The sequence below is a fragment of the Miniopterus natalensis genome, chromosome 4, assembly GCF_054644295.1.
Source record: "Miniopterus natalensis isolate mMinNat1 chromosome 4, mMinNat1.hap1, whole genome shotgun sequence".
Lineage (NCBI taxonomy): Eukaryota > Metazoa > Chordata > Mammalia > Chiroptera > Miniopteridae > Miniopterus > Miniopterus natalensis.
Genome location: NC_142084.1, coordinates 72,832,275 through 72,855,769, shown reverse-complemented (window position 1 = coordinate 72,855,769; position 23,495 = coordinate 72,832,275). Strand labels below are relative to the sequence as shown.

The 23,495-nt window shown below is 50.3% G+C and overlaps 1 protein-coding gene across 1 annotated transcript; it reads left to right on the top strand.

Annotated features, from left to right (window-relative positions):
- Nucleotides 1-7,487: 7,487 nt before the first annotated feature.
- ATP13A1 (ATPase 13A1) lies at nt 7,488-22,522 on the top strand. Its single transcript, XM_087816842.1, has 26 exons — nt 7,488-8,239; nt 10,212-10,301; nt 10,406-10,596; nt 11,970-12,042; nt 12,229-12,384; nt 12,467-12,536; nt 12,613-12,719; nt 13,225-13,354; nt 13,481-13,536; nt 14,095-14,221; nt 14,297-14,434; nt 14,511-14,631; nt 15,003-15,160; nt 15,498-15,673; nt 15,752-15,862; nt 16,778-16,903; nt 17,583-17,691; nt 19,165-19,364; nt 19,441-19,537; nt 20,340-20,500; nt 20,571-20,685; nt 20,790-20,986; nt 21,456-21,598; nt 21,767-21,878; nt 21,954-22,097; nt 22,182-22,522. The coding sequence occupies exons 1-26, from the start codon at nt 7,850-7,852 to the stop codon at nt 22,290-22,292; spliced, it is 3,609 nt and encodes a 1,202-aa protein (XP_087672968.1). The 5' UTR covers nt 7,488-7,849; the 3' UTR covers nt 22,293-22,522.
- Nucleotides 22,523-23,495: the final 973 nt, after the last annotated feature.

Below are 23,495 nucleotides of genomic sequence, written 5' to 3'. Positions count from 1 at the left end.
AGGGAACCTGTGAGGAGAGGGCAGGTGAGAAGGGGAGCAGGGTTTAAGTGCCACACAGGACAGGGCATCGATAGCACAATTATAAGTTAGCACTCAGAAACCACTGTTCAATATGTGAGTCTTTTCTGTTGCTTCAATATCTACTGTCGAGTGTCACGTAGAGCTAGTGGAGATGGGATCAGATAAAATCAATTCAATCTCTCATCTTACTCTTTGTAATCAGTACCTATTTACAGTCCTAACCAATAGCATTTATACTTTCAAAGTGTAATATTTTTAATGAAATCTCAAGTTAAGTAGGCAAATAAATAAGCTGGGTCTGTGAAAATTTGCTGGTTTTCTCGGAAGGCAAATGTTTATGAAAAGGAGAGGGCTTAGTGAATTCGTCTTCACTTTACAGAAGAAAATATGAGGATAAACTTACTGTAGTTTATAATTTGATAATTACAGTTTAGCATATTCACTATAAAAATGTTTGAAGTTGCCTAAAATCTATAGAAACAATGTTCTCAGTGAAGATCAATCAGGTTAGACTTCTTACTTCTGGTGAGGAAATTGCGATACAATTCAATGTAATCAAATGAGTGAGGGAAAGTAGAGGCAGGATTTAGTAAGGAAAGTTTCACACTGACAGAGAGAAAACAGCGCCACCTGCTGCTAATCACTTCACATTTTTAAATTTTCTTTAAAAAATAATTATGAAACTTTTTATTAACAAATTTAAAATTAAAGTAGAAAAAGTCCCATGAAACATGATTTTTAAAATCAAATGTAATTAAGTAACACAACAAAAACCACAGTCTATGACCTCACTCTTTCTCCTTCCCCTTCTCTTGCCTCACAGAGGTAAATACTTTCAACGTTTTTGTTGTGTTTTCTTGTATGTATCTTTATACATCATTTTGGTAACAGTCTTAAACTTCTTCCTCTTAATTTATCCATTTTAGACACTCTCTGTTGATTTCATGTTATTATAAATGAATATTTAGCTTTCTTTCTTCACTACTCCCATCATACTAAATATTTACTCAGCAACTTTGTCTTACGTAAGGTCAGAATTTCCATTATTACATTATATTACAGTATTACATTACTCTTTCCTTCTGTCTTCTAATGTAACATCACTTTTTCACCTTTCTTGTTCTCTGCTTTTCCTGGATTGCCTCTTTGTTTTTATTTGTATAAATTTTTGTTAATTTCATCTTAATTTTTTCCCATTGGCTATGTCAATTTCTGTTAGTGGTTTATTTCTAAATGCTTATGCATGTTAGATATCCTATCAGTTCCGATCTTTCCTGGATACATCCCTTGGAGAATCTTCACTCAGCCTGCTCAAATTGTTGACCACCTTCTTGTAGTTCTTTCCTGAACCGCACGTTTTCTTCTTCTTTGGAGTGTATCATCTAACAGCTTCTTAAGAAAGAAGGCATGAGATGTTAATTTTTTGAATCCCCAAAAAATGAATATTTACTTATTCCATCATCATGCTTGACTGATATTTTGCTGGACATACAATTATTAAAGGAAAAATTCCCCCCAGGATTTTAAGGGCTTGCATCATTCTCTTCCTCACCCCCAACAGCATTATTGAGTTATAATGGACAAATAAAATTGTATATATTTAAAGTGTACAGAGGAGTGACATCAGCATCATGGTGCAGTAAGACATCCCTTGTACCTGTCCCCTCACTCAACAACAATAATTCAGCAGCCATCCATGGACAAAAGAGCCTTTTGGGGAGCTGTGGGATCTAGCACCATTCACCAAGGAGCCTGGAGTCGTCTCCCCCACCAGGCATCAGCATAGGCGTACAGAACTCAGTCCCAGCTGAGGGGCCTGCAGTGGCTCATGAATAAACTCCAGCACCTCTTGGCCACAGTCCAGGAGCCCCTGAAAAACACCGTCTAAAACAGATAGTCAGCCGCAAATGAGAACCTTTGTGGAAGTCCAGGTTTCCAGAGGATAAGTTACAGCACACTGTCAGGGGGAAAATATACAAGTCTGGATGCATTGGAGAGGGTAAGAGGAACAACTTGACTTCATTCATATCACCCTTCTTCCAAGGCAGCACAGCTTACAGCAAAGATAGATATTTTAGGCCCAGGATTTCTCTTAGGGGAAGGTATGAGTACATGAGTGAGCACCTGGGTTTTCCAGTTGTGTAGGACACTGCCAAAGAAGCTAATTTCTCTCTCACCCCATCCAGAGTACTAATTTGTGAGCTGGATGAGTGAGGGGCAGGAAGGGGCTGGGAAAACAGCAGATAGTACTCTCCAAGAATATTAAAGGTATGAGGATTGTACTAACCACGTTGCAGCTGCTGGGAATGCCTCATTCCAGTGTGCCTCACACACACACCCCACCCTGTGGCCAGCTCCGTGTCTGTCTCCCATGACATTGGCAAAAGCAAGCTTTGGCAGATGGCTAGTGAGCAGAAAGCCTGCCTGAATCTGCAGCAAAGGAGAGACAACAAACTTAAGCTTTAGTGCTACCTTTGGGAAAACAAAAAGGAGGCTGTCAGAATCCAGAACGGTGTGTTGCAGGATCAAAAGAAGGCATACAAGCTTGAGAATTCTACCACAGAAGAGAGCAAGAAGCATGAATCAGGTGTGTTCATAGGTCTGAGAAAGCCTCAGAATCCCTAGCAGGGCAGATGGAAGGTGTTACTCTCTCAAAGGCACTTAGTAAAGACTGGAGGCAGTGACTGACACTTCAAATGTTAAGACAGCAATGCAGAATTTTAAAAAATGTGAAATAATAAAGAAAACATGGCATGACCAGTCACAATAATTTTCCAATAAGTGATAAAGATATGGAAATCTGTGATTTACCAGATAAAAAATTCAAAATAGCTGTTTTTTTAAAAATCAGTGAGTTACATCACAAAAAGACAATACAATTAAATCAGTAAATAATACACAAACAAAATGAGAAGTTTAACAGGCAGGTGGAAATAATTAAAAGAACCAAACAGAAATTCTGGAGCTGAAAATACAATGAATACTTTTTTTTAAATAAATGCAATAAAGAGCATCAACATCAGAATGGATAGAGCAGAAGAAAGAATTTGTGAACTAAAAGACAGAAATTTTAAAAGTGTCTAGTCTGAGGAAAACAAAAAAAGAATGAAAATGAATAAAAAAGACTATGTGATTTATGGGATAACATCAACAGAACCAATTTGCAAATTATTGAAATTTTAGAATGAGAAGAGAAATGGGAGAAGAAAGCTTACTTTTAAAAATTGGCTGAGAATTCTCCAACATGGAAGAGATTTGGATATCCAAGTACATGAAGCTCACAGATCACAAGACAAAATCAACTTAAACAGATTTTCTCCCAGACACATTATAATAAACCTGTCAAATAATTTTTATCTTTCAGTCTTTTCATGTGGTTTATCACATTGATTAACTTATGTATTTAAAACATTTTTTCATTCCATGAATAAATACAACTTGGTAATGGTGTATGACCCTTTTAATGTGCTTTTTAATTTGGTTTGCTAGTATTTTGTGGAGGATTTTTGCAATTATGTTCACTAGAGATTGGCCTGTAGATTTCCCTGAAATTAAATCAGATGACACCTGATGAGACAGCTTTTCCAAGATGTTCATTTCATGTTACCTAGAAAGTCTAAAATTTGCAGAAGTGACTCTGGATTCTGATCCAATTCAGTCTCTGAATTTGCAACTTACAGGCTGTATTATGATAAAGCATTTGTTCTAAATGGTTTCTTTTGAAATAACAATACTATTTTATTCCTTCATGTTCCATTCCTGCACTGTGTCTTCCCAAAGCACTTAATTCTTCCAGTTCTGAGTGGTAGTCTCTGTTCTAGGATACAGACTTTAAATGGGAACTGCCTAAGAGATCTGCCCCTCTGTTACACAATTGGACCATAATAGATTTCCAATCTGTGTACTTTCCCCCAACACTGGAGGATGACACCCAGAAAAGGTCCTTTCTGGCATCAGGGACAACTGAATCTGGAAAATCCTGACTCTTGAACAGTGATGCTTTCTGAGAAAGATCTTCATCAGAAGAGGAAACGTAAAAATTAATAAACAGAAACCTCACTTAAAACAGAGTTGGGAGACTAGAAGAGAGAATTCTCATGCACAGGTCACTCTGTGCACACTACTGACCACAACAGTAGATATTTGTAATAGGATCACCCTTATTCCTGGTCACTTTTCGCTTAATATAAGCAATTATCCCCTCCCTTTAAATGTTTAGAAAATACGGTTTTCATTGCTACATAGTATTCCTTCTACTACCTTGTACATAAATGACCTGTTTCTATTGTTGTTGCCGCCTTCTTCCTCCAGCAACCACATCTTGTTTATCTCTGAAAATGGAGTTTGCTTGCAGTCATCTCCAGGCAGCTTCCAAATTTCAGTCAATGATACATTATGCCATGTCCAGTTTTACTTGGTGTGAGTTATTTTTACTGATATTCACTAAGAGGGTCCAAGTATCCTTAAGGTCAAAATGCAGTGTCCAATCAGTCTAATTCTTTTGCATGTGTGTGCCTGTCGTTTTTTTGCAGTCCCCACCCAGGATATTTTTTCCACTGATTTTTTATGAAAGGGAGGGAGGGAGGGACAGGGAGGGAGGGGGAGGGGGGGGACATTGATCTCATATGTGGAACCTAAAAACATGGAACTCATAAAAAGTAGAATGGTGGTAGCAAGGGGCAGAGGGATGAAGAAAACAGGTGTTGGTTAAAGTATATGGACTTGTATTTAAAAGAGGAATAAGTTCTGGGGATTTAATGTACAGCAGGGTCACTATAGTTAACAATACTGTATCATATACTTGAAAGCTGCTATGAGAGCTTTAATGCTGTCATCATAATGACAATAACAACATGAACAAAACGGTAGTTAGGTGAGGTGAGGGATGTGTTAACCAACCTTACCGTGGTAAACATTTCACAATATATATACATATGTGTCAAATCGTCACATTGTACTTACACAATAGGCATGTCAATTCTATCAATAAAGCTAGGTATAAGTAAATAAATGTCACCAACTGGCATTAAAAAAGTGAACACAGATGTTTATAGCAGCTTTACTTAGAACTGTCAAAACTTGGAAGTAACTTCAGTACATGAATGGATAAACTGTGGTTCATCCACATAATGGAATATTATTCAGTGCTAAAAATAAATGAGCTATCGCCATGGAAAGACATGGAAGAACCTTAAATGCATATTTAAAGAAGCCAATTTGAAAAGGCTATATACTGTATGATTCCAACTATCCAATACTCTAGAAAAGGCAATACTATAGAGACAGTAAAAAGACTGATGGTTATCGGGCTGGGGGGAGGAGGGATGATAGGCCGAACAGAGGATTTTTAGGGCAGTTACACTACTCTGCATGATACTACAACGATGAATACATTTCATTATATATTTGTCTAATCCCATAGAATGTACAACATCAAGAGTGAACCCTAAAGTGGGGGAGGTAGAAGAGGGTATGGGGGGGTAAGTGGTAACAGGAGACTTGACCTTGGGTAGTGAACATACAATATACAGATGATGTATTATAGAATTGTACACTTGAAACCTATAAAATTTTATTAACCAATGTCATCCCAATAAATTCATTAAAAAACTTAAAAAAAAAGAGAGAGTGACATTGAGTTATCATAATGTGTGAATGCAGGTTGATCAACTGTAACAATGTACCACTCTGATAGGGAATGTTGATAATATGGGAGGCTATAAATGTGATATTATAGGAAATAGTTGTACCTTTCTCTCAATTTAGCTTGGAACTAAAACTGCTCTAGTAAAATAGTTTTTAATTTTTTCCAGTTTTATTGAGATATAATTGGCATCCATCACTGTGTAAGTTTAAGGTGTACAACATAATGGTTTGACTTACATAGATTGAGAAAAGATTACGACGTTTTTAGCCTCCATCATCTCATACAGATGCAATAAAAAGAGAAAGAAAAAAATTAAAAAATATTTTCCTTGTGATGAGAACTCAGAATTTACTGTCTTAATAAGTTCCATAGATATCATACAGCAAAGTTAACTACAGTCATCATGCTATTCAATTCCTAACTTATTTACCTTGTAATTGGTAGTTTGCACCTTTTGATCACGCTTCTCCAATTCCTCCAACCTCCATCATCCCCAAGGCTTTCTTTTTTAAGTTGGCCTGCCATGAAATCATACTTTCAAAGTCTGAGAAAAGAAAAATGTGCTTCTCTAATTTGGAATAGCATTGAAGATTAGAATGGAGAAAACAATTACAGTAATGCAGAAATTTACATGTTGTTTCTCCAAAATTCTTTGATGATCTTTGAAGAGGCCATAAGGAGCCCAGACAAGGAAGAACTGACTGCTGCTAAGTTGTTCCGCTTGACAAAAACTCATAGAGAAAAAAAAAGGCTCATTTTTTTTTAAAACATATCTTTGTTGATTTCAGAGAAAGGAAAGGAGGAGGAGAGAGATAGAAACATCAATGATGAGAGAGTCATTGATCGGCTGCCTAGCCTGCAACCCGGGCATGTGCCCTGACCGGGAATCGAACCCTGATCGCCTGGATCCTAGGTCGATGCTCAACCGCTGAGCCACACCGGCCGGGCTGGCTCATTTTTGAAATAAGACTGCTTCAGAATTGAAAATGTCATCAGAAAAGGACAAATTAAATAGGACATTCTCAGTTTCTTTCCTAAATATATAACTACTTGGAATTCGACTTTGATCTCGCTACTTCAATTTACCTCTATGCTTTAAAACCATTCTCCCAGACAAGGTTTCCTTTAGACTGTGTAATGGGACAGAAACAAACGTCATTGTTATTTTATTAAATATAGAATATTATCTAAGTGCTATTATTGCATCTGAGTTCTCCTTTTACAAAGTCCTACCTTTATGTATCTTAAGGCTATGCCACCATATGGCCTAGAAATTTAAATATCCAACAAAAAGTTTAAATAGTTCAAATAAATTACTGTATCAGAGGACACATAGAAACACTATAAAAATAGTTATACTTTTTTCTCCCATGCATTGTTTAATTAATCCTATTATAATTACTATTAATTGTCACTGTTAAGTAGTTCTATTGTGGTTTTGTTCAAATAATAGCATTTATGTGACAGGTAAGTAAACGATACAAAATAATATAGCATTTCAAATAAACACCAATTTTTCATACTTTTATATTAAAGTAGTAACTTCCTGTGCGTGATTATCTATTACATGACGGCTCTCGTCCAGCGTGGCAGCGTCCGGCGCGAGCTCTCCAACCCGCGCGCCCCCGCCCCGCCCCGCCCCGCCCAGGACCGGAAGAGAGGGACCCCGGGCCCGGCACGACCAACCCCGGGCCCACCCACCACAAGCCCCGCCCTCACAACAAATCCCGCCTCTCCAGCGCCTCCGGGACCCACTCCCCGAAGGCGGGGACTTCCCTGACTGGCCCCGCCTCCGCAATGTCCCGGCTGCTCCCCAGGCTGGTTTCCCGGACCGGACGGCATCCGTGCAATCACCGTGGAGGGCCGGCCGCTTCCGGTTCAGGCTGTCCTGTTGGCGCCCAGCCCTCCTGGCCTCATCTTTTCCGGCTTCGGTCAGGCGTGGCAGGACCGCCAGGCGCCCCAGCCCTTTCATATCCTCTCAGTCTCGGCGGCGCCCTGCCTCTCCTTCCGGCCAAACCTGTCATGGCGGCACCCTGAATTGCCACTTCTGGATCTAGCCCCTCTCGTCGTTCCGGCTCCTCGTACTGTGGGCTGTCATGGCGGCGCCCAGAGCTCACAGGAAGTGAAACTTCGAGAGTGAGGCGGGGCCTCTGCCCGGAAGCGAGCGCGGCGCTGGAAAAGATGGCGCCGGCAGTGGGTAACGCGCTGCCTTGCGGGGCCCGGCCTTGTGGGGGTCGGCCCGGCGGACAGCCCAAGCCCGTGCCGCAGGCGCGCACGCTCCTTGCCGCCGGGCCGGCGCTCATAGCGAGCGGCGACGAACTGGTCGCCGCCGTATGGCCGTACCGGCGACTGGCGCTGCTGCGGCGCCTCACAGTGCTGCCGTTCGCCGGGCTGCTGTACCCGGCCTGGCTGGGCGCCGCGGCCGCCGGCTGCTGGGGCTGGGGCAGCAGCTGGGCGCAGATCCCCGAGGCCGCGCTGCTCGTGCTGGCTACGATCTGCCTCGCGCACGCGCTCACGGTCCTCTCGGGGCATTGGTCGGTGCACGCTCACTGCGCGCTCACCTGCACGCCGGTAAGTGCGCGGGCAGGAGCCCGGCCTCCACAGTGTCGGGTCTCGTGGCAGGTCGCGGCCGCGGCGTTCCCGTCGACCCCCGGCGGCCCGGGCCTCCCATCTGCTGGGCCTGGGTCCCCAGCGGCGCCCTATACCCTTTAGCGCTGGCATAATTTGGTACCAGTGCCGCCTTGCTGCGCGACCCCGGCACAGATACTTCCTTTCTTTGGAATTCCTCCCCGGTGTTGGCATTTAGATTCCATAAGGGAATACCTGTAAAAAGCATAGCGCAGGGCCCAACATATGTCGCTGTTTAATGGCCCCCATCTTAGCGAGTACTCGGTGGTTTCTCCTGGAAACAGCCCTCTCTTCCTTGTCTGCCTCCCACCGTGGTTTTCAACATACGAGCCTAGCCCGGCCAGGTGGGTTTTCCTGTGTGCAAAGTTTGGTTTGAAAACTGGACTTCAGCCCTGCTGTCCAGTGCTCAGAGACCTCTCCTCCTGCACCAAAACTAGCTTGAAATGCAGTTAATACCAGCGTTTAAAAGGAGCAAGAAGGAGCTATTTGTGAGCAAGTGACTTAACTGTTTGGGGTGTTTTTATGTCCGTCTGCAAGATGAGGGTGATGACGGTCTGGACTGCTTTCAGGATGTGACCCTTAGCCCCAAGGTGTGGGTGAGGAAGAGCTGCCCTGGGTCAGCAGTTGATATCCTCCAGGCCTGCCTCAGGTGACCCCCGCAGGTCTGGAGCAGTGGGTGAAGAGATCAGCCTCCAGCCATCCTCCCCCTATCCCAGGTGTGTGTCCGCTAAAAGTACAGAGAAAGGGAACAGCACCAAGGGCTGCAGAAAGGGACAGGAGCCCCCATCTTTGACTCTGAATGTGGACTGATTCCTCTTTCTCTTCTAAGAGCGTAATCTCCTTTATCCAACAAGCTGTATATAAGGGGAGGGGCTCAAACTTTTGGGCTTGATAGATTGAAATCAGTACAATGGAAGACCCCAGCAAGGGACAGAAAAATGGAAGAGGGTTAGGGGGTGTTTGACACACACCCAAACTTCCGGCTGCCTTTTGGCATGCAGCTTAAAAGAGTGACAACGTCCTTTCCCAGGATGGAGAACAAGGAGGAGCTAAGCAGCTGTGGGATTAGGCCAGATCTGGGTTTGCATCAGAGATCTCAGACATGTCCTTCTGCTCTCTGGGTTTCAGTTTCTCCTTTTGTAAAGTGAGAACCCTAACACCTACCTCAGGATGCCACTGTGAGAAGAAACATGGTATCTGCAAAGCTCCTGGTATGGAGCTGGCCCATGTAGCACTTTGCACTTTTCTTCCATGGCGTTACCAGAGTTCTTAGATATATGTTTGTTATTTTCTGCCTGCTTCCATTGCCCATGAACTCTATGAGGGGTGGGGTCTTGTTTTTCATGGTCACTACTGTGACACTCTCCCTCCCACAAACACACACTGGCAGAGCAGCAGTGGGATGGATGCAGCCCATGACTTAGGGAGCTCCATTGGGTGCTTCCACATCTTAAGTGCTAAGAAACAGCTGTGAACAATACAGACAAAACCCATAGCCTTCATGGTATTAGTTGGGGAGACTTATACTCAGCGGTCAGTGCCAAAGAGAGAAAATAGAAACAAAATAGGAACATAGTGATGGAACTTCATGTGGGGCGTCCAAGTGTGGCCTCCTGAGAAGGTAATGCTTGAGCAATGGCATGAAAGCTGTATGACCACATTTCCCAGAGAGAACAGCACATGCCAAGCCCCTTAGCTGAGTCAAGGGTGAGTCTCCAATCTTCTTGCTCTTCCTTGCTGGAGGACACGGCAAGAATAGTAATGGGGCGGGGGGGAGGAAGCCGAGTAGCAGTGGACCAGGTGAGCTGTGACAGGACTTGGTTCACATGTATCAAGGGTGCACCTCTTGCCCGACAGTATTCTTCCTATCGTGGGGGTTGAGAAGGGCTCAGCAGCATCACTTTGCCTCTCACAGGAGTACGATCCCAGCAAAGTGACCTTCGTGAAGGTGGTCCCGACCCCCAACAATGGTTCCACTGAGCTCGTGGCCTTGCACCGAGATGAGGTAGGGACCACCTGCCAGGCTGCCCAATGTAGGAGTTGGGTGAGATTCCCAGGAACGACATCCCAGGTCAGGGGCCTCTAGCACAGACGAGCCTTCTCCCACAGGGTGAAGATGGGCAAGAGGTGCTCTCCTTCGAATTCCAGAAGATCAAGTATTCCTATGACGCCCAGGAGAAGAAGCGCTTCCTCCCTGTCGCCTTTCCTGTGGGAAACTCCTTCTCTTACTACCAGAGCAGCAGAGGGTTTCAGGAGGACTCAGAGATCCGAGCAGCAGAGAAGAAGTTTGGGAGTAACAAGTGAGTTTTGAGGTCCCCATGTGTCCCTCCTGCTGATAGGGCTGAGCCTCTGCCTGTGGTCATAGACCTCCACTGTCCCAGCTGGTGGCCCCTTTCCTGTTCCTGTCCCTTCGAACTCCTGGGTCGAGGTACCTGAGAAGTGGAATGGAGGAGTCCACCTTTTCAACAAAACATCCCAGGTGAAAGTGGCCCCCTTTGAGAAATGTGCTCTATTCTAGCCTCCCCTGAACTTGTCTGCTGACAAGAACCTACTAGAGAGCTCTCAGCCAGGAGCCCTTCTTGGGGAGCCTGGCCCATGGCATACAAGAGTTGGCTGTTCATCTTTGTCTTGTTTTTTGTAATTCCCCAATTCATTTTAAATTCTTTCTTTAAATGTAGTTTGTTGTTGGTCTCTTCATACACATCCCGGCACTTACAGAATGGTGATAAAAAAGAAGTCAGTGGTCAACTCTTATTTGTTCCAGGTAGAATGGCAGGTGCTATGTACACACTTTCTCCTTTAACCTTCACCAAAACTGCCAGTGCTGACACGTGCCTGGGAGAGGGCAAGGCTGAACTTCAGAGCCCCCACCCTGGCCACTGTGACAGTCATCCTGATAACCCTCAGCACCTATAGGGAACTCTTTCCAGACTTAATTGTTTACCACAACTGTCAATCTAATAGGAAGATTTATAAGAAATGTTTACCAGTCCCCACTCTCCAAACCCCCACCCCAGGTCCTGGCTCATTTCAAGTCAGTGAACACAATACAGAGTGAATCTCAGTTTATTTTTACCACAGTGGGGCCATTGTGGTTTCTTTATCATATCCCACATCCAGGAGCCCACTATACACTATGCTTCAGAACATACCCTTAGTACCCCCATCCCCTCTTTCTTACATTTTTGATGCTTTTATTCAGGGAGTTTGGGGGAAATCCTGGCTCCAGACCTCCCCTCTCCAGAGTGGAATGGGCTCAGGCACTGTATTTCAGCCAGGTGCTTAGAGGCATCTGGCGGCCCAGCCTCTTCTGTGCAGCTTCAGCTTCAGGGCTTCTGTCCCAGTCAGAGTTTCCTTCTCCACTTGATTTGTCTGCCGTCCAGATGATAGGTTCTCATCTCTCTAGCCCCCACTCAGGTGGGGGTGCTGCATGAAGAGCTTGTTGCCAGTTCAGAACCTTTGTCTAGGTTCTGCAGAGCACAGGGCTCAGGGCAGTCAGCATGCCTGCCCCAGTGGGAGAGGAGACCCATAGTTGAATGGAGCATCCGGTCTAGAAGCTTGCGAGAGCTTCCCATTTCCTGAGGAGGCTTGTAGTGCCTCCAGGTAGAGGTGTCAGGATGGGGCCTCAGAGGCCTCTCACCATGATCAGGGCCTGGAGTCTGGTTTCTTGCAGGGCTGAGATGGTGGTGCCTGACTTCTCAGAGCTGTTCAAGGAGAGAGCTACAGCACCTTTCTTTGTGTTCCAGGTAAAACAGCAGCTCCAGCCCTTCTCTCCACCCCATTCATTAGGGCTTTCACAGCCAGAATGACCTCTGTCCAATTCCAAACCCGCCAACTTCCTTGTCCTATGAGTCAGAGTCCATGGGTGGAGTGGCCCTCGGTGTACGTATGTCCAGCCCTCAGCAAGCATCCTCATTATGTTCCCGGGGCAGGTGTTCTGCGTGGGGCTCTGGTGCCTGGACGAGTATTGGTACTACAGCGTCTTCACGCTGTCCATGCTGGTGGCCTTCGAGGCCTCCCTGGTGCAGCAGCAGATGCGCAACATGTCCGAGATCCGGAAGATGGGCAACAAGCCCCACACAATCCAGGTGTGGCCAGCAGGGTCCCAGAGGTTGTGGTGGGCCTGGTACAGATGTATTCCCAAAACTGACCATACCCCATCTCACTCAGGTCTACCGAAGCCGCAAGTGGAGGCCCATTGCCAGCGACGAGATTGTTCCCGGGGATATTGTCTCCATTGGTGAGGCTCAGTTCAGCTCCTTCCTGGTGGCACCTTAGCCTTGGCTTCTGCCTGACCCTCTGGTGCTACCCTGCAGGTCGCTCACCACAGGATAACCTGGTGCCATGTGATGTGCTGCTGCTTCGGGGCCGCTGCATCGTGGACGAGGCCATGCTCACAGGGGAGTCAGTGCCACAGATGAAGGTGCGGGGAAAGGGGAGTCCTCGGTCCACTCAGATATATCATTGACTCATTCTTGGAGGAGCCACCAGCCAAGAGAATGCTGGGATCCTGTCCAAGCATACATAGAGGAGGGATGAAATTCTGGCCCAGGAGGCTGCAGGAGATAGAGCGGGTGCAGCATCTGGACAGAGCTGCCAATCCCAGTGCCCTGGACCAAGGGAAGTTGAGTGGTGGTGGGGAGAGGAGATGAGAAGCCCAGAGCATTGGGACATTCAGGTGCCTTGAGATATCAGACTGAGGTGGACTAAGAGAAATGGGGAGGGTGTGATTTCTGGGAGAAGCTAGGTGCAGGGTCACAGAGAGTTGATGAATATGCAACTGGAGAGAAGACAAATTGGGGCCTCTGTCCCCAGTGAGATTCAGATGGGCTCCTCCAGCCCCAGGGTTCAGCTCTCCGGAGACAGGGTGGAGAAGGAGGCTGAGGTGGGACTGACCATCTGCTTCACTGTCTTCCCCTCTTCCCCAGGAGCCCATTGAAGACCTCAGCCCCGACCGGGTGCTGGACCTGCAGGCTGACTCCCGGCTCCATGTCATCTTTGGGGGCACCAAGGTGGTGCAGCACATCCCCCCCCAGAAGGCCACAACAGGCCTGAAGCGTAGGTGCCTTGGGGGTTTCTGAGGAGTGTCCTGGCTCCACCTCCCCACCCTCTCCATGTCTGCTTGGCCACAAGGGAATCCAGACAAATAGACAAGAGTGACACTGGTTCTGCTTATTTCCACAGCGGTCGACAGTGGGTGCGTGGCCTACGTCCTAAGGACTGGATTCAACACTTCTCAGGTGGGGCATCTTGCCTGACTCTGGGGAGAGTGGGTTCCATGGCAGGTGGTGGACACTCAAGATGGCGGCCCTTTTAGACCCCAGAACGTCCACCCCACAAGCTCACTCTGACAGCAGGTACTGGGCCAGAGGCCATGCGGAGCAAGCCCAAGACCAGGCCTGCTATCCCAGCTGAGGGTCTTGTGGGGAATAGACACAAACCAGCTGTTGCCGGGTGTTTCGGGGTCATAAACATTGAGCCCATAAACTCATTAAACCACAAGTAGACTGCCTAACAGAGGTGAAGGCCAGACCTAGGAACTCCTGCACCTGTCTCAGCCACTTCTTTCCCCCACCTCCAGGCTTTGGCCACTGGTCGGTCTCTAGCTCTTGGCCCAGTTGCAGCTGCCCACATAGCCATGTGGTCCCTGGAACATCTGTGTGGTGTGTTGCAGGACTCACTGATGGGCCTGGGGCTGGTGCTCTCTGTCAGCTAAGGGAGGATCTGGCCCTGATGCCCTCGAGCAGGGGAGGCCACCACCCCAGCCCCCAGAAAGGCCTCTGACTCCGTCCTTCCAGGGCAAGCTGCTGCGCACGATCCTCTTTGGGGTTAAGAGAGTGACTGCGAACAACCTGGAGACCTTCGTCTTCATCCTCTTTCTCCTTGTCTTTGCCATCGCGGCAGCCGCCTACGTATGGATTGAAGGTAAGCGCCACGTTCCCCACCTGTCTGCTTGGTCCTGTGCCCACCACCCCAGGCTGGCAGGCCCTGTTTCCACAGGCACCAAGGATCCCAGCCGGAACCGCTACAAGCTATTTCTGGAATGCACACTCATCCTCACGTCAGTAGTACCCCCCGAGTTGCCCATCGAGCTGTCTCTGGCTGTCAATACCTCCCTCATCGCCCTGGCCAAGCTCTGTGAGTACCTGGGGAAGGACTGGGGTGCCAAGGGCTGGCATCTGGCAGGACCCCTGAACCTGGCTCCACCTTTCAGACATGTATTGTACGGAGCCCTTCCGGATCCCCTTTGCTGGAAAGGTGGAGGTCTGCTGCTTTGACAAGACAGGGACCTTGACCAGCGATAGCCTGGTGGTGCGCGGTGTGGCTGGGCTCAGGTGAGCATGGAGACCTGGGCTGAGAGGTGCCCAGCCAGCAGCAGTGGGCTTTCTGAGAACTCAAGGGCCTGGGAGCTGCCCACCCAACCCCCAGAGTGAGGGCCTGTCAGAGGCCCTACTGTAGAGGTCTGATCCAAGGGGCTTCCTGTGCAGTCTCAGTGTGTCAGTGGCACAGGAATCACCTTGGGCTCCAAGCAGCCACATGACCTCTAGAAGTGTCCGTGAGACAAGTGCAGATGTCACAAGGACCAAATCAACACCCCTGCTGCCCCTGAAGTGACTGGCACAGAGTATAGGCCCCATTCCTCCTCCTGATTGGCAATGTCCAAGGGTCCCTCCACCCTGTAACCAGCTATTCCCCTTCTTTGCAGAGATGGAAAGGAGGTGACCCCTGTGTCCAACATCCCTGTAGAAACACACCGGGCCCTGGCCTCATGCCACTCCCTAATGCAGCTAGACGATGGCACCTTGGTGGGTGATCCCCTGGAGAAGGCCATGCTGACAGCGGTGGACTGGACACTGACCAAAGGTGAGGGGCTAGAGTCTCGGGCCCAATGCAGACACACCACCAGCTCTCACACTCCTGGGCAGGCAAGCCAGACCCCTGAGACAACTGTATCCAACTCAGGCTGGCGGGTGGGTACAGGCACCCCTGACTTGGGGCATACCACATTCTTGGGTGTCCCCACCCCACCCAAAGCTATGGGGTAGGGTCCTCCAGACCCAGGTCTCCCAGCTCTTTTCCCCTGGAGCCAGGAGTCCGCAGGCCCCGGGTCTGGGGATGGGGGGAGGAAGGAGGGACAGGCGGGGGCCTGGCTGCCTCTTTGGGGCGAAGGCCCTCAGGACTCGTACTTATTTGTTTCCAGATGAGAAAGTATTCCCCCGAAGTATTAAAACTCAGGGGCTGAAAATTCACCAGCGCTTTCATTTTGCCAGTGCCCTAAAGCGAATGTCCGTGCTCGCCTCCTACGAGAAGCTGGGCTCCACCGACCTCTGCTACATCTCAGCTGTGAAGGGGGCCCCTGAAACCCTGCACTCCATGGTGAGCTGAGCACGGCCCTGGGGTTCAGGGGGGAGGTCAGTGTGAGGTGGTCGTGACGTCCCCCTCCATTCCCTGCAGTTCTCCCAGTGCCCACCCAACTATCACCACATCCACACGGAGATTTCCCGGGAAGGAGCCCGCGTCCTGGCTCTGGGGTACAAGGAGCTGGGACACCTCACCCACCAGCAGGTAAGGGCCCAGGCTCCCCACCTGCCAGCCTCTCCCCTGCCCCCCACCTGTGTTTGTATCACCTTGTCCCCTCACTGTGCCTGTGAGCAAGCACGATTTCATCTTTCTCCTCCCTGGCCTCTACCTTTGGAGACTCTAGGTGGTACTCAGTCCTCAGTCCCTTCTCCATGGTACCCCTTCCCATCCTGGAGCCTAGAGCTGCCTCCACCTAGCCTCCTACCCCCACACCCAAGTGTCCTCACACACCCTTGGGAAACATTAGGAGGCATCTTGGATTATTGTCTCCAGTCTAGCTCTGACCCTGCCCAGCTCAGCCACCTGGTTACTGCATGGTTTGGGGACACCTCCAGCTCTTAGTCATACCCCCGAGTTCCATCAGCTCTTCTACCCCCACTGCCAACACTCCTTTACCTACTTCCACCTTGGCCTTCATCCATGCCGTTTGTACCCAGTGGCCAAGAGATCCTTCCAGAATAGATGCCTGATCACAACTCCCCCAGAGCCACTCCTGCTCAGTGCCATCCCTGACCTTTCCTGCCCTATTCTCCCGTCTTCATCTGTCTTGTGGCACTCAGCACTCTGATTCTGAGATTTTACTTACTACATTCCTCCCCAGTAGACAACAAGCTTCATGAGGGTGGGCATTTTTTGGTTTCTGGGTGAACGCATGCTGGGTGGTTAACAAGGAACAGTTTCTGGTAGAAGCAGAGACACAGGGCCTGTGACGACATGCCATGCCCACACCAGGGAGTAGAAGCACCACTGGGGATGGGGATCACCCAACCATTGCCAAGCCCCTGCGTTAAAAGGGAGGACAAGTCCTCCTCTGACCTCCCCACCTAGCACATTGTTGGGGCTTGGGAAGTTAGGGAGGGACAGATCATGATCATGAAAGCACCTCATGTTTGTCCACAGGCCCGGGAGGTCAAGCGGGAGGCCTTGGAGTGCAACCTCAAGTTCGTCGGCTTCATTGTGGTCTCCTGCCCGCTCAAGGCTGATTCCAAGGCTGTGATCCGGGAGATCCAGAATGCTTCCCACCGGGTATGGCTGCTGGACCCTCCATACCTGGCCCCTCAGTCAGGTGGGCGGGTGGGTCTTGGCTCGTCCTTACGGAGAGGAGGATGTGACAGCAGAGGACACTTCCACACTCAGTGGGGCAAGTGGGTGTTTCTTGGGGCCTGCAGCATCTTTGGGAGGCTGAGGCTGGGTAGAGGGTATGGAAGCAATGCCCAGACAGATCACATCTATCTTTCTCAGTGCCTTTAGTCCATTTGTCCTGGTAGTTTGTGTTATCTAGTTTGGAACTCAGGATGCAGTTTAGAGTGTGGGAGGTAAGTGAGCACTCTCACAGAATGATAAAATGATCAGTCCCCACCTGGCACTCAGCAGGCCTCATCAGCTCTAAGCTGGGAGGCTGGAGCTTTTGGTTCTCACCCACCCCAAACACAACTTCTTGGGAAGCTACCAAACCAAGAAGGTCCATGCCAAAAGCTGGTTCATAGTTTATACTGCACAGAAAAGGTGTGGATTTTCTCAGAAAAACAAACATACATGTATTGTTTTCATAAAACATTCCCAAGTGGGAACAGACTGTGGCCTTGGAATCCCAGTCCCCAGTAGGGGACCAAGACCTCCCTCTGTAGCCTTCCTTAGAGGGGACTCACGCACCAGGTCTCCAGGCTGTAGTTCTGCCCCACTGAGCCTTCACCCCTCTCCCTAGGTGGTCATGATCACCGGTGACAACCCACTTACTGCCTGCCACGTGGCCCAGGAACTACACTTCATTGAGAAGGCACACACACTGATCCTGCAGCCTCCCACAGAAAAAGGTGAGACCCTGAGTGCCTGGGTGCTGGACAGATCCTGAGACCAAAGATAAGCTTCTATCCCAGTTGCCCTCCTTCATGCCAGGCCTGAGTGAGCACACCCAGTGTTATTAAGTACCTGTGATGGTGGCAGCTGTGTGACATGGACCTGTGGATCACAGCCCTGCTCCTCAGGCCATCTGGCTAAGGAGTTGCACTTGTGTCTGGCAGCAGGAGGTTAATCACTGGCTCCAGGGTCAGTGATGACTTGTAATCTCAAGGCAGTTGATTATAGTCACAGAATCTCACATTTCATATCATCACACCCACCTTGGGCCTGACAGGCTGCGTGTGCACAGCAAGTATACTCCGTTCCCAAGCTCAGGGACTGCTGGGGCTCGGGCTCGGCATGGCCAGGCCCTGGGCAGGGGGCTTGGTGTATGTTACATCATCCCTTCACCTTACACAGGAGGGCTTGCCATCCTCATGCCACCTAGGAGGAAGGCATCTGGGGCAGCTGTTGGCACCCAGCTTTATAGACAATGAAATAGAGAAATGTGAACCCACCCACCCATTTTTCTTGGTGTCACTGTGACTAAGCATTTGAACCTGGATGGCCTGACTCCAGCCACTGGCCACTCAGTTGTTTGCAAGTGGTATCCCAGAGTCAGACCAACCGAGAGCCATTCCAGCCCCAGCACTTTCTGTCAGGTGGGGTGGGGTGTCAGATACTGAAAGATGGTACCCAGTGCATGACCTGGCTAGGGGGTAACATGCACCAAGGGTGTCACAGGGCTACAAGCCAGGGAAGGGTGTTGGTAAGGCCCAGCCAGGGTGGCTTCTGGAACCTCCTGGCCTTTTTCCCAGTCTGCACTGCTAGTCCCAGGGCTCTGTCCAGCTCCAGGTGCTGGGCTCTTGAGAGGCCAGAGATTGTAGGCAGGCAACCCAGAGAGGTGGGTGTCAGGGCTGTTGATTGACAAGTGAAGCTGCTCTAATAAAAGGGCAATAACAAAAACCAGGTGGAGGTTAGTTTCCTGCCCAGCTGATATAGTCCAGGGTGAGCCATCCAGTGCCAGGTGGGCTAGTAAGCCAGCCAGTTGGAAAGAAGAAGTAGATAGCAAGTGTCTGGTCAGAGAAAGTGTCTCTAGTGCCCCATCCCTGGGAGAATGGGGTTTCAGGCAGGTCACAAGGGTGGGGCTAATTAAGTAATAGGCCTGGGGTGTGCCTGGGTTGGAATTTGTCCCCTTCATGAAGTCTCAGGCCCTGGGTTCTGGGATTCCCTCAGCTATATTGGAGTGTTCTGAACAACCTCTATAGAGCAGTCAGGGGTCCAAGGCTCAGGTAGGTGTAGATGCAGCTTGGGGGAGGAGTAAGGAAGGGTAGAGGTCAAGATGGTGCTCCAGAAAGGGGAGATTAGGACTAGACATGTTGAGTTTGCGTGAGGGGTCTGCCTGGGTGGCTGAGCCCTATCCCTGAACCTGGGCACTGGCCCTGCAGGTCGACCCTGTGAGTGGTGCTCCATCGACGGCAGTGTTGTGCTACCCCTGGTCCAAGGCTCCCCGAAGACACTGGCCTCGGAGCATGCCCTGTGCCTCACAGGCGATGGCTTGGCCCACCTACAAGCTGAGGACCCCCAGCAGCTGCTGCGCCTCATCCCCCATGTGCAGGTGTTCGCCCGAGTGGCCCCCAAACAGAAGGTGAGTGCAGGAGTGACGGGGGTAGATGGTGCCCTAAAATGACACACAGCCCTCACTTGGTCCTTTGCCCACACAGGAGTTTGTTATCACCAGCCTGAAGGAGCTGGGCTACGTGACTCTCATGTGTGGGGATGGCACCAATGACGTGGGTGCCCTGAAGCACGCTGACGTGGGTGAGCCGTTTCTTCCTTCACTGTTCTGTTGGCCTACATGGCAGTGGTGGCCTTTCTTCAGTGTGTCTAGATCTCTGTGCTCCTGGCAGGCTTTCCTTTCAGCTCCTCAGATGGGCAAGGCCTTCCCCATTCTAAGAACTTTTCTCCCTTTCCCACCTCCCTCCCATGACTGTTAACTTACCTCTTGGTTCCAGTTTAAGGGCTAACCCCCCCATGGGACAGTGAAAGGATAGGGCGGAGCTAATAGGATCAGGGATCCAAGGGCAGGAAGGATACAGGTGTGTAAGGAACAGTATGGCTGAGGCCACCAGGGCCATGGGAAAGTTTGGGGAGCCAGGGAAGCATTGTGGGGCAAATGCGACTTAGTTTGCTCAGGCCCCCTGGGCACCATGCAAGCAAAGGCCAGGGAGAAATGGGACAAGTGGGGACAAATAACTGGAGCTGAAGCATTGGCCAGCAGTTCACAGCCTCGGATCTCTGTAAACAGAACATACTTATCTGCTTTACTTGTCGATTACATTTATCGAGTATTATTCATCTCTTAGGATTATGATTCTTGGCATTCAGTGAGTCTTGATCCATTTAGTGTTACGTGCTTTTGGGGGGGGGGGGTTATTTTTAAGTAGTTTATAGAAAGTAAGATAAAATGCTCTCTGAGGTATTCCTTGGGGAGGTCCAGTGAAATGGGAAGGTTTGGCTCTAAGGCCCATGGCATCATTTTGGCATTGAGCAGACACCCCGCTCTGGCCTGGTGCTGTGGGCTCCCCTGGATCCTAACAGTCACATACCCCCCCACCCCCAGGTGTTGCACTCCTGGCCAATGCCCCAGAGCGGATTGTTGAACGGAAGCGGCGGCCCCGCGACAGTCCCGTCCTGAGCAACAGTGGTGTCAGGGCCACCTCCAGGGCAGCCAAGCAGAGGTTGGGGTTCCCACCCCCGGAGGAGCAGCCCACCTCCCAGAGGGTGAGTGTTGGGAGAGGGGCACTGGCACCCCCTTGTGTCCAGGTCTCACCTACTGCCACCCACCCCACAGGACCGCCTGAGCCAGGTGCTGCGGGACCTCGAGGATGAGAGCATGCCCATCGTGAAGCTGGGGGACGCCAGCATCGCGGCACCCTTCACCTCCAAGCTCTCATCCATTCAGTGCAGTGAGTCCCGCCACCTGCCCTGTCCCCCTGCTGACCCTGCCTGGCACCCATGTCCATGCCTGCATGGCACCCATGCTCACACCTACCTCCCCCAATCCATGCAGTCTGCCACGTGATCAAGCAGGGCCGATGCACGCTTGTGACTACGCTACAGATGTTCAAGATACTGGCGCTCAATGCCCTCATCCTGGCCTACAGTCAGAGTGTCCTCTACCTGGAAGGCGTCAAGTTCAGCGACTTCCAGGCCACACTGCAGGGGCTGCTGCTGGCTGGCTGCTTCCTCTTCATCTCCCGCTCCAAGGTGGGCTGGGATCCCAGGCAAAGCAATGACTCCCGCTCTACCCAAGGGCACTTCTGCCTCTGAACCATGCCACCCGCCCTGGAGGTGCTGAGAGGCTTCGGTGATTCATGGCAAGGGACACTTGGGCCAACCAGGGCAGGCTGTTAGAGGTGCTTCCAGATGTCATCTTTTTCTTCCTCACAGCAGCTCTCAGGGTAGGAACTGTCATCCCCACGTTGTAGATGGGGAGTGGGTGGTAAGGGGAGAGCCCACTGAGGCTTTTCAGAGTAGCACAACTTGGGCCCCAGCACTGTCCACAGGCAAGCAGGGCTCTGGAGGCTGGTGCCAACCTATGGCCCCAGGATGCAGTGACTGCTCTGCACCGGGCCTGCAGGAGGCATGGTGGCTGGCTGGCTGGCCGGCCGGCCGGCCCAGGGCACTCCGGGCTTTGACACTCGGCCATGCCCTAACTCCTCCACCACCACTGCAGCCCCTCAAGACCCTGTCCCGAGAGCGGCCCCTGCCCAACATCTTCAACCTGTACACCATCCTCACGGTCCTGTTCCAGTTCTGCGTACACTTCCTAAGCCTTGTCTACCTATACAGCGAGGCCCAGGCCCGGAGCCCTGAAAAGTGAGTGTCCCCCAGTAGCAGGGCACCCAAAGGAGGCAGCATCCATGTGGTGGGAGGAGGGTGCAGGTGCAGATGTTGGCCTGGGGAAACCAAGGCCAGTCAGAGCCCTGGCAATGTGTAAGGGCAGTGGAAACAACAGAAGGGCCCTGACCCCCATGCGTCCTGCAGGCAGGAACAGTTTGTGGACCTGTACAAGGAGTTTGAGCCAAGCCTGGTCAACAGCACTGTGTACATTATGGCCATGGCCATGCAGATGGCCACCTTTGCCATCAACTACAAGGTGAGCTCCAGCCCTAACCCGAGCATGCCCTGTCCACCCACCCAGCCCCTACAGCACACAGCTCTGTCCCTGCAGGGCCCGCCCTTCATGGAGAGCCTGCCTGAGAACAAGCCTCTGGTGTGGAGCCTGGCTGTGTCACTCCTGGCCATTGTGGGCCTGCTGCTCGGTTCCTCGCCTGACTTCAACAGCCAGTTTGGCCTTGTAGACATCCCCGTGGAGGTGAGTATCCCTGTGGATGTGGCCCAGTACTTGACCTGGGCCCATTGGCAGGCATCCAGCTCATCATCGCTTCCTGCCCTGCAGTTCAAGCTGGTCATCGCCCAGGTCCTGATCCTTGACTTCTGCCTGGCACTCCTGGCCGACCGCGTCCTGCAGTTCTTCCTGGGGACCCCGAAGCTGAAAGTGCCTTCCTGAGACAGCAGTGCCAGCACCCACTGCCCACCCTGCTACCGCTGTGCAGGGACCCCATGTGGGCCCCTGGAGGGAACACTGCCCCCACGGCAAGGCCAGCCCAGCCTTACCCACCAAGACTGAGCTGGGACCCAACTCCTCTCTCTCCCCATGGCTGTCCTAGGGCCTGGCTGGCAGAACCAGCCCCCAGCCAGCACCTTTGGTAAATAAAGCAGCATCCACAATTTTAAGAAGCCCTGTCTCCATCTCTGTCTATACCACACAAGGGGTCACTGGGAGGCTGGGTGCTCACCGAGGAAGGTCCTAGCACCCTCCCAGAGGGCTGTGTGAGGTTATTAACGACACCCTCTGCAACAAGTCAGGGCTTGCATGGGTCAGGCTTCCAACACAGAGTGCTCTGCATATTTCCTAGTTTAATAAGCACCCCCATATTTCAGCTTCTTGTTTTCATACCTCAGGCACTAGGGGAAGTCTTAGGATCTATGGCATTTTTCTTTTTCAGTAATACGCAAAATGACAGCATGCCTTCCCCACATGATAACTTAGATGTGAGGAAATTCAGTCCACATCATTAGAATACTGAGTCAGGTTGTGGCCCTGGAGTCCTGAGCCATTTAGGTGCTGTTGACATCTCAGTCACAGCCACACTGACCCAGCAGCCTGGCTCTGCCCTCATACTGACAGTCCTTCCTTTCAAAGGGTGCTAACTCACTACAGCTGAGGAATGTCAGAATAGGCAGTGTGAGAGCTGAGAGCCAGTTGGATATGAGCCTTCCCTCCCCACCAGTGCTGATTGGGGAGCTCTCAGTCCTTTCCTGCCCTCTTGGTCATCCTCAGTAGCCCACCCCTGTCTGGCTTCCCCAGTGAGGGAAGTGTTGCCTGCAGTCCGAAGTAGGCCTTGGGAAGCAAGCAGGGACTGGCTGTGGGTGCCTGTGAACATCATGAGCGCAGGCTGGCCAAGGTCCTGGATGGGTAGTGGCCCCAGACCCCAGCCTGAAGAGGGGTTGCTGTGGTCAGGTGGAATGTAGAGGGATGCCAAATCCCTGAGACAACTTAAGGTGACTTAAAGGGGAGCACTCTGGAATTAGGTTTGCCAAGAATGATTTAGGGGCCCAGGGCAGGGTCTCTGTGCTGCCCTCAACACCACCCCATCCCATCCCAGGCCTGAAAAGAATTGGGACTTCTGGCTACACTGCAATTGAGCCT

Bases quoted from the DNA above. Each gene is read 5' to 3' on its own strand.
- ATP13A1 (XM_087816842.1), top strand. From the start codon at position 7,850: ATGGCGCCGGCAGTGGGTAACGCGCTGCCTTGCGGGGCCCGGCCTTGT. The intron at 10,597-11,969 runs GTGAGTTTTGAG...GGTTTCTTGCAG, and splicing joins AAGAAGTTTGGGAGTAACAA to GGCTGAGATGGTGGTGCCTG. The intron at 20,501-20,570 runs GTGAGTGTTGGG...CCCACCCCACAG, and splicing joins AGCAGCCCACCTCCCAGAGG to GACCGCCTGAGCCAGGTGCT.